We start from the raw sequence: 10,834 nt of genomic DNA, 5'->3' as shown, positions 1-10,834 counted from the left end.
TTTGTTGTTGTTGCTTTGCAGTTCTGTGGGTTAAAGCGGGCAGCAAGAGCGTTAAGCGTGGAAGAAAAACCAAGCACACCATGCACGTTAGTTTTTAGAATAAGAGAACGTGTTTGTTTATTTCCACCATTATCAATATTAGCAATATCAATATCATAACAATGTTAACAGTGATATTAAACGTGTTTTGTACGAGGAGATAAATAGGAAGCGCAAGTAAACTTTTTTTAGTTCACATTTTGAAAACGAGACACAGGTATCTTATTTTGAAAAACCCAGGCGGAAGTCGCGTGATTGTTATGTGAGAATTGACACACACAGAACAAAGCAGCAGCGAATATTTGAGGAACATGGAGCGAGCCGGCGTCCACCTACATTCCTCGTCTCAAACTTGGAGGAATGTTTTGTTTGACTATTAACTAAACTTAGAAGAAGCGGAGTGAACGTCGACACGCGGCGACAATGGTAGCTACATTCCCGGCATCTTCTCGGAGCAGCATAGTTTTCGTGTGCCAAACTGGAGCCACACGCACTCCTTAAAAGGTACAGTCAAAGTTAGCTTTTCTTTGTAGTGTCAGTTTATAGTTGTTTGTACAGTTGTGTTTTTTTGTTTATATCTTACTTTAAAACTACAGTGCTGCTTTTGTGTCAGTGCCAGAGCAGCAGAATGTGGGAGGACTCCTACGGGACGTGTTGTTGTACGTTTTATCGCCACCTGTTGCGCGACGTCATCCACAACATTTTCCTTCGGGATAATAAAAGTAACCTGATTCTGATTCTGATTGTGATTCTGGTTCTGATTGACCATGCGTGACAGTGACACATTAAACTAACATTTATTTTAATAATCACATGTTTTTTATAGGACGACCGGTTAATCCTGAAGCGGGATTTAAGATTTTTCAATAATCCTCAATTCGGCGTATATCGGGTTGAGCATAACAACAATTACATAGTGAGTTTGTTGGAAATATCTTGGAAATATGAAAATGTACCTTCCAAGACTAGCAGGCCTACATGGGATGTGGTTTAGGACAATGTTTCCCAAACTTCAGACATGGTTTTTAAAGATGGCAAACTATTGTGACCCAAAATACATTATAAAGATTATAATGAGCAGATCTCCGTTTCTGTAACACCTAATATCATTTTGCATTGGCAAACAAATCATTTGTACGCAATGCTTGCTGAATTGATTAAAACTTGACTTTAGCATATATCTTAATGAAAAGGTTGTTAAATTATGCAGATTTCTTTGGGCAATCAAAAACATCTCCTGTGACTCACCTGTGGGTCCTGAACCAGTCTTTTGAATCACTGGTTTAGGGTGGTGTTCCTCTAACGTTTTATTTGGGGAACCCTGTAGCAACCGATAACTTAATAACGGCCAATAATGTAATAATTTAAATGTAATAAAACCAATAACGTAATAAATTGCCAATAATGTAATAAAGTTGTTGAGCCAATAACGTAATAACTTTTTTGTCAATAACGTAATAGCTTATCACGTTATTGGCCGTTATTACATTTTTGGCCGTTATTATGTTATCGGTTGCTACAAACCCCTTTTCTTAGATTGAATTGAGCATAATGTAATGTTTCTGGCTATTTTTCAGAACCAATACTTTTGTATTGGAAAACCAGTCATTAGAAAGATATATATTTATTTCATGCATAAATAACAACTTAATTTTGTGTTGGGTGAAATTATTTGACATCCATATTTATCTCAATAAAGAGAGTTTTTTTTCTCCTGTGTTAAAGTTTAAGGAACTTCTTAGGGGCGACAGTAGCTCAGTGGTAGAGCGTGTTGTCAGGAAGGTTGTGGGTTCCTGGCTGGTTCCCTAACCTCACATTGCTCCTCTAACCTCACATTGCTCCTGACGGCTGTGCCAGCAGCGTATGAATGGGTATGAAATATGAGTGATAGAAAAATGCGCTGCACATAGATGCGTGTGAATGGGTGAATGGCAAAAACTGTAGTGTAAAGCAGCTTTGAGTGGTCATCAAGACTGGAAAAGCACTATATAAACACAGACCATGGGCAGAAAAAAACATTTGTTACACATAAAATTTCAACATCATTTTCAAACATTCATTTTATTGTATGTGTTATATCTCATTGCTGGTGCAATACATACACGATCAATATACTGCTTATTGAACCTTTGTTATATTGATTTAAAAAAAAAAAATAAAGATGTACGTGACAACATGTACTGTATACATATACTTGTGTGACTGAAAAATGAGATCTCTTATCTCCTCATTTTATTCACCAGGATATCTAATTATATTTTACAATACACACATTTAGAAAGAAATTATGAAACTCCATTTAGGCAGACTTAGTAAAACAAAAAGAATGCATGGCTGTGTGCCTATTGGGTTCAATAAGTCCAGTTATTAGAATGATATAAATGTTAAAAACATAGAAAAATTAAATTGTCATCAATCATTAATATTGTACCATGCTTTCAAAGAAAGCAACAAGAACATTGAATCCAGCGTTCACTTGTATTTTGCTTCATGGTTGAGAGTTTAGATACTGAAGCTGCTGCCTGTTGTTTAAATGTGGTTTTGTGTTTTAAGAAAGAAGGGGTTGGTTCACATCCATCCTCATGCTAGTTTAAATACCAATTTAGCTGAGTCAGGTTGTGAGCTGTTTATTTCCTCATTATGGGAGAGGAATATTTGTTACACACACAGTAGAAATTACGGGAAATGGCACAAATATCTAAAATGACAAAATGTTGTGTTTCATGTACAAATCAGGGTCAATTCACAAGTCACTGCCTGTTGAGGTGTGGATTATTATTATTATTATTATCATGGCGCAAACCATGAAAATTAACCAGCTGTTTCATGAGCTGCAGAGGTGTACTATACAAAGTGTTGAATTATGATTTATGTAAACAAAAGTAGGCAGTGCTTCAAAATGATTGCAGTGAGTTCTGTGATTAGCTATAATACACCACAGCAATATGTATTGTATCATTCTCACGTTTGATCTTATTCTCCAAACTGTCATAGCCTGGATCCTCTGCTGTATGACATGATGATTTATGACTCAACCTAAAATGTTTCCACCTCACAGATTGGTGTTTCATCTATTGTTTGCATGGTAAATACACTTGTGTTTAAAGGTTTTTTTTCTCAGGGTGTAACCCTACCTATTATTAGCTGTATTTATATACTTGTGTGTTGTAGATACATAAAAAAAAAAAAGAGTATTTGTTAGCTGGTACTGGCCAAGAACTTGGTTTTCCAATCTGCTCAGAATTCTGCTAATGTACTTAGTGCTGAGTGTTAGGGCCACAGTAGACTAGAACAAATGTCTGTCTCAAACTCAAGTCAGGAATGCAATATGAGCACATTGCCTTGGTAGTCCAGTTTCCTGTTTGACCACCTTTACTGATGTTTGCTTTATGTGCTCAGGGACAATGACATCGTTTTGACAAAAAAATACAATAAATGCTCACATGATTTCAAGGCACAGGAAGATTGAGGAGAGTATCTAGTTTGGAAACTTCAGAGACTCGATCATTCATCAGAAACACTGAAGCTGTAATGAAAAGTACAGATCTATTCTCTTAATCCTTCAGTTTTAGGAGCAGGAGCTGCATTGTTTATTGGTGAGAGAATCTTCTGTGCTAATGTACAGGCTATATAAATTCATTTAACGTATATCTTCTTAGTTTTTATGATTTTCTACATTGTAATTTAAAATTGAAGAAGAGAGGTTTGAGTAAAATTATTAATTTACATAGTAAATGAAAAAGTGTTATATTTCATTTTAGATTATTCAGAGTAGCCAACGTTTTGCTTTGACGACAGCATTGCACACTTCTGTTCATTTCTCAGATTCATGAGGTCCTCACCTGGAGTGTCAAGAGCTAATATGTGTAATTAAAAAAAGAAAATTGAGTTCCAATGTTAGACTGGAACTGTATATGATCATAAATTCCATCAAAACCGAAACCCTTACCCCAACATGTGTGGTACAGTTTTAGTTCCTTTTTTTGAGCATGACCTTTAAAGAGAATTCAGCCTTTATGATAGAGTTTGAGATACCTCTCAGAGTCTTCTAACTAATGGCGCATTTCCACCGGCTCTACTCGCCTCGCCTCGCCACGGCACGGTTTAAGTAGCGTTTCCACTAGTACTATTTTAGTACCTGCTCCGGCGAGGTTCCAAGCATGCCGAGTAGGTAACTATGCGATGATTGGTCAGACTGCCGGCCACTGACTGGCCAGAGTCCCGTCACAGGAAGTGACGTCCCACACAGAAATCAAGCCGAACAGCGCCAAACTGTAGATCACTTAACACTAAAACTACTTAACAATCCTAAAAACGTGGGTTAATCTCCAACAACTACCAGGGAAACCTCTATATTTAACAGGAGTCTTTTAAAGTGGAGTGGTGTATTTAGGGACAGCGCCGGCGATCGCAAGCGGCATCACAGACCGCTGCCGCTGTAGTCTGTGGAGTAGGAGGCTGTACTCCGGAGACGTGTGGACAGAAATCAAGCCGAACAGTGCCGAATTGTAGATCAGTTAAAACTACTTAACAATCCCAAAAACGTGGGTTAATCTCCAACAACTACAGAAGTCTGGTGTAAAGTCACTAGTCACTCATGTGCGTGTGTGTCGCGTATAAAACGAAGTCACCGCAGTTTCACTCAGCCGTGCAGTGATGACTCCGCCCACGTTAAGTAGGTACTTTTTTTGTAGTGGCGATGCAACCTAATCGTGTCGTGTTTGTGCCGTGCCGATGCGAGGCGAGTAGAGCCGGTGGAAAAACGCCATAATTGCCTAATTGTCAACCGTGTAGTCTCAGGATCCAGCTGGTGTTTCTCAAAATACTGTCTGAAAAGTTTGATGAGTATAAGATTGCACAGCTTTCTATTTATCCTGAAGAGAAAAAGATTTGCTGAAAGGTGGAGGCTGCCCCCTCACACTGAAATCTCTTGTTGAGCTCACGGTGTGTCGTTGGAGAGCATATAGAGGAACTGTTGAATGGTATAAAAGGTTTTGCTCACTTCTGTCACCCACTGAAAGTGGCCCCTGACCCAGTTTAGTGTTGCAACCCACCATTTGAGAAACAGCGGATGATAACATAAACCAGTCTGTGGAAGTGTAGGCTGCTGAGTGTGTCACTGGGCACTTGACAGTTTATTTTCTTGTCCTGTTTACAAGGCCTGGACAGTGAATCACACTCAAAACACACAAATGTCTTGTTCCAACCAAAACGATGCCCAAAACCCCTCTGCCTTTTTACCAGAGGGGTCTTCCCAACAGATTCCCAATGGAGGTGTGAGGAGGAAAGGGGGGGGGGGGGGGGTGAGATGAAAACCAGCCTGTCTTCTGCCTTCTGTCCCTGTGTTGACATGTGACTTTCATTCACAGACAGTTCAGCAGAGAGAGACCGACCGAGGGCACACTACACTCACCATGTCTTCCGTTACTGTCCGTCGACCCTGCAGGCAGGAGAAGGGCAGTTTCTTCAAGGTACTGTACATTCATTCATTTGTGCTGAGACATCACTGTGACGTTGTATTGACACACAGGAGTGAAATAATGCTGTAATCACCGTATTTATGCAGGACCTGCTCAGACAATGTTCAGCTTTAAGTTCAAATATGTCCTGCATCTTCAGAAAGATCCCATCTTTCAGACCACATTTGCATGTGTTGTTATACTTTTTGAGTAAGTGTGTGTTACATAGTCAGCGCTGATTGTGCTTTTACCCCCTGAAGATTAAAACCTGCAGGCTCACTCGCAGTGAAAACATGGCTTCCAGCGGGGATACTAGGAAAAAGATTTTAGTCAATTAACATAAGACTCTCCTTATTAACCACATTCCAGCTTACATCCATGCTGGCATCAAATCAAATGGAATCATTCCATAATAAAAATAAATCTTTTTCCTGAAAAAAACTTCAATACCAGGTTTAAACGGTTATGGCCAAGGCTGCTTTGTTTGGAGGGCAGCAAACCCTACAGTTATTGGCTAAAAGCTGGACGTAGTTATGGAGAAGGAGGAGGAGGAGGAGGAGGAGGAGGAGGAGGAGGAGGAGGACTCTGTTTGATCACTTTTTGTTCTTGTGAAGCTCAATTTCTCCTGAATTGCTTAACAGAAGGAAAATAGAGAAGTGTGCATTGGATTCATCAGACAAAGTGAAACAAGGCTCTCATCAATTATTCTTTACTCAAAAACATCCTCATTGTGAGTTCCAGATAATTGATACTAGGTACATTTTTGTAGTACCTGCTCTGACGAGGTCCCATGCGAGCTGAGGTGATACTATGCGTGATGGCCACTGATTTGTCAGAGTGTCGTCACAGGAACAAATATCTGACACAGAAATCACGCCGAACTGCAGATCAGTTATAAAGACTTAACAATCCTAAAAAAACGTGGGTTAATCTCCAACAACAACCAGGGAAATGTTTAAAATCTCAATATTTAACAGAGGAGTCTGGTGTATTTGGCGTCACAACTGCTGATCGCAAGCGACATCACAAACCCTGCCGCTGTATTTCAGTCCAGTGACTGTGTCAGACCGATGGATTCTAATGATTCAGTTACACTGAAAACATCTGCTTCACTGGTCACTTGTTTGTGTGTGCGCGTGTGTGTGTCGTGTGTAAAACGAAGTTACCACAGTTTCATGCAGCCGTGCAGTGATGACTCCGCCCACGTTGCGTAGGTACTATTTTTGTTGTGGAAAAGCAGTTTTTTTCCTGCTGATAAGATTCTTGATTTTGGTGTTTGTATCACTTCAGTTAGTTCTCGAGTTCTAGATAATTGAAAAGAACCCATTTCTGTTAAATAAGTGACTCATTGTCATTGTTTCCCTTCTCTTCTGAAACAGTGTCCATGATGTTACTCAACAGACACATGTCACAACAAGAGAGAGAACTGGGAAATTAGCCAAATGATGTCAGAGCCACACTGGAAAAAAAGATTGAAAATGCAAGTTGATGTGTTTTGGTCCACGTCCTGTGTCTCTGATGCGTTTAAAATCTGTAAGGATGAGTTATACTCACGATCCAATGCATCCCAGGGATACAGCTGATGATCTCCATGAAGAATAAAATGCACATAACACATACCATTGTGCAGTTAGATTGTTGTTTGCTATTTAAATATTTAACCACCAGTCTGCCACAGAATCATACTGTAGTTGTAAGTGTAAGTTAAAACCAAGCTCAGTTTGGTAACTTGGTTTCTACCATGAGTTTCAGTTCTGAACAATGGAGAGTGACTTCTGTGACATCTCGTGGTTTCTGTCGTCAGCACAGTTATGTATGTCTTGCCACAGACTTTGTTTATATACATTGTTTCCTCCCAGTGTTCCTTTGTAAGTAGTAGGAAGTCTCTCTCTCTCTCTCTCTCTGTTTTGTATTCTTTCAGGTTTTTATCCACACAGAACTGACATTTTGGTGAAAATTAAAATGAAACCCTAACCCAGAAGGAGAAAATCTGAAAATGCCATAAGTTTTGGTGTTTACAACCACTACATAGTCACAGTAGCACCTCTGTCTTGCTCTTGCATTTGCTCGTGCTGTCTTCGTTGTTGTTTGGAGATTGTTCGGTCTCTTTGCTTCATGATAACATTTATTTAATTTCCTTTGTCACTATAGTCCTTAGTGTAATGTAAACTTAATCAAATAAAACTTATTTATATAAATAAAAAAATGTACGCAGCGCAGAAGCTTTATGCACACACTCCATGTCCACTTCTAACTGTAACACTGCCACATAGAGGCCTGACATATGCACTACAGCGTTTAGAGACTTTTTTTTTATTTTTACGGAAAAAGGTTGTATTGGGAAAGTTCCGTTTCCATCTGGATAAGGCCATGGCGGTGCCAATTCACAGATGTTACCTTGTAGTTTTTCTGTGCAAACTGACGTGTGATCAGCTTATTCATTAAGCGGTTCTGTTTGTCTCATTGCAGTTGATCGACTCGTTTGCCTTGGATATTGGCACATTGAAGAAAGAGATGGGTAAGAAGACCAAACCTGCTGAAGAGGACCACAAGGCAGACAAGACACTTCTTGGGTGAGCTTGAGTGCTGTGTCTATATGAATGGCACTGGAGGTAGATGTGCAGACGTTTGGGAGGGTAAACCATGACTTTGCCTGGTCACAGATAGTGTACACTGTGCCTCTTCGTTTCGTTACATTTGATCAAATACCAAACCTGCAGCTTATTGCACAATCAGTCTCTCAACACTCCACTCTAAGCACATTTTGAGTTTGATGGCAAGTTCAATCAGGAGCATGAATACTCCACCTGAGCCTGTTTGGACTTGGAATCTTGAGTTCAGGCTTGGTTTGGACAAACATTTTGAAATAGTTTTTAACTTGGGTTAAGTCACAGAATTAATATAAAATTGATTAAAAAAAAATGCTTGTGGTCATATGCAAAGACCTCACTTACTTTTTTGTATAAGCTTTAGGCTTCTTCAGAGACATATTGGACAAAACCAAATTATTGACAGAGATACATGACCCAATACTCATATTCTGTATTAAAATTGGACGCACTAAATTGACTGTGGGTGTGAGATTGGATTGTCTCTATGTGGCCTTGTGATGGGCTGATGACCGGGATGTGCCTTACCTTTCGCCCGGTCAGCAGGGATTGCCACAAGCACCACCCGCGACACTCATGTGGAGGATAAAGTGGTAGAAGATGAATGAATGAATGTATTGATTAATATTTTGTATTAATTGTATCATTTACTGTGTTCAATTCATTTGTTTCACAAACGTTGCTCTTGATGAGTTGTGATGGATTGTCACTTTATGGTGTGTTTCCATTACACAGTTCTAGCACTACTCAGCTCTACTCTACTCAGTTTGATATCAGGCATGTCGTTTTCCATTACTCGCGCTGTACTGAATCATCGGAATCAGTTCATTAAAAAGATTTGTTCAAAATATTCATTCACCAAATCGTTCTTTACTTCCTGCATGACCGGAGCGCAGACTCAGTCTGACTCAGTCTGACAGTTTGCAGATTCGTGCACAATATCGGCAATGCTGTCACTAAATACACCAAAATCTTCTGTTAAAAATTGAGATTTTGAAAATGTCCTTGTTAAATGTTGGAGATTAACGCATGTTTTTGGGAATTGTTAGTATTTTTAGCAAGGTTCCAAGCGTGCTGAGTAGGGAATTATGCATGACGTCACCAGACTGCCGGCCACTGATTGGTCAGGAAGAGACGTCCGACACAAGAATCAAGACGAACAGTGCCGAACTTTAGATCAGTTAAAAATACTTAAAAATCCTAAAAACGTGGGTTAATCTCCAACAATTACCAGGGAAATGTCTAAAATCTCAATATTTAACAGAGGAGTCTGGTGTATTTAGCGACAGCACTGCTGCCATCACAAATCCTGCCGCTGTATTTCAGTCCAGTGACTGTGTCAGACGGAGTCTGTGCTCCGGTCATGGAGGAAGTACTGAACTAATATTTATAACTGATTCTAATGATTCAGTTACACTGAAAACAACTGCTTTACAAGTCACTCGTTGGTGTTTGTCGTTTTAAAATGAAGTCACCGCAGTTTCGTGCAGCCGTGCAGCGATGACTCCGCCTACGTTGAGTAGGTACTATTTTGTGAGCTGGGACCATAGTGGAAAAGGGCCATTAATGTACCAGTACACATACCTTTTCCTCAGAGTGAGAGGACCTGAGAGGTCAAGGTCTGCTGTTTTTGTTATAATGTAGGTTTCAACATGCAGAAGCAGAAACTATGAAAGGTGGTGGAACAATTCAATCTTGCATTAAAAAATCAGTGCAACGTTTGCCTTTATGTATTTGTTATGCTAAGCACTTTTTACATTATGTGTGAGATGAGTGAATCGTTTCAGTGAATGATTCAGTTCAGTTCGTTCACCTGAATGACACAGCGCTATCACTGAATCGTTCATAACCGGAGCGCAGACTGAAACACGACTTAACTGATCGACAAACATCAAACATCGTGCTCACATTGCAGCTTAATACAGTACATGGCTGATTCTGTTGTCTTATAAGGTGCCTCCCACTGACATGGAGTATTTCTCTACCAGTCACTGCATTGCTGGCACCAGCGCTGAACAATTACGTGCAGACATTTAAAAAAACAACAAAAAATACATTTTTTTGGGCCTATTATTATATAAGTGAAATTAGATAATTTCCCATGGCACACCAGACAATCTTTTGTGGCACAGTAGTGTGACGTGACATAGTGGTTGAAAATCAGGTGTAATCCAAGACCGAGACAAATTCTTGACAGCTCAAGTGAGCACAAGAAAATTTGATACAGACATCTGTTTTTTAAATTCATAATTCATGTTTGTTTTTGGGTCTAAGTGTATGTGTAGATGTAGATATGACTCTTGTGTCCCAACCTGTGATTGATGTTTTATGTTCTGTACGTGGCTACCAGCAGAGAGTGCTCTTGATGGGCCTTGGTAGTGTTTTAGGTAGTGTGTGTGTGCGTGTGTGTGTGCGTGTGTGTGATGGACACACAATGAATCATAGCTGTCACAAAGCTATGCCAGGAATCAGCAAATAACAGCTCCGAGAACTGTTCACTCTTCCCCTCACTCTTTGCATCTGGATATTATCAACATGTACAATCTTTCAGAAAACTCCTGACAAATCAAATGGGTGGTAATAATGTCAAATAGGATTACTGTGTCATTGAGTGTATAAACTTTCCTCATGCAAGTCATTGCTACTGTGATATTCAGAAAGTACCTGAAAAGTGTGAGAAAGTGGGGAAAAAGGCTGGTCACCATAACAGATTCAATAATCCCAGTA

At 39.6% G+C, this 10,834-nt stretch overlaps 1 protein-coding gene across 1 annotated transcript in view; it reads left to right on the top strand.

Moving 5' to 3' along the window:
* Positions 1-318: 318 nt before the first annotated feature.
* Positions 319-10,834, top strand: part of rin2a (Ras and Rab interactor 2a) — a 39,120-nt gene continuing 28,604 nt past the window's right edge. Inside the window, exons 1-3 of the mRNA XM_058651822.1 lie at positions 319-543; positions 5,409-5,510; positions 7,968-8,071. Of these exons, the coding sequence (XP_058507805.1) occupies positions 5,454-5,510; positions 7,968-8,071 (161 nt within the window). The 5' untranslated portion in view covers positions 319-543; positions 5,409-5,453. The remainder of the gene's footprint in view (positions 544-5,408; positions 5,511-7,967; positions 8,072-10,834) is intronic.

Source organism: Solea solea, chromosome 15 (genome assembly GCF_958295425.1).
Source record: "Solea solea chromosome 15, fSolSol10.1, whole genome shotgun sequence".
NCBI lineage: Eukaryota > Metazoa > Chordata > Actinopteri > Pleuronectiformes > Soleidae > Solea > Solea solea.
The sequence above is the reverse complement of the archived record's forward strand: the minus strand, read 5'-3'. Positions and strand labels throughout refer to the sequence as shown.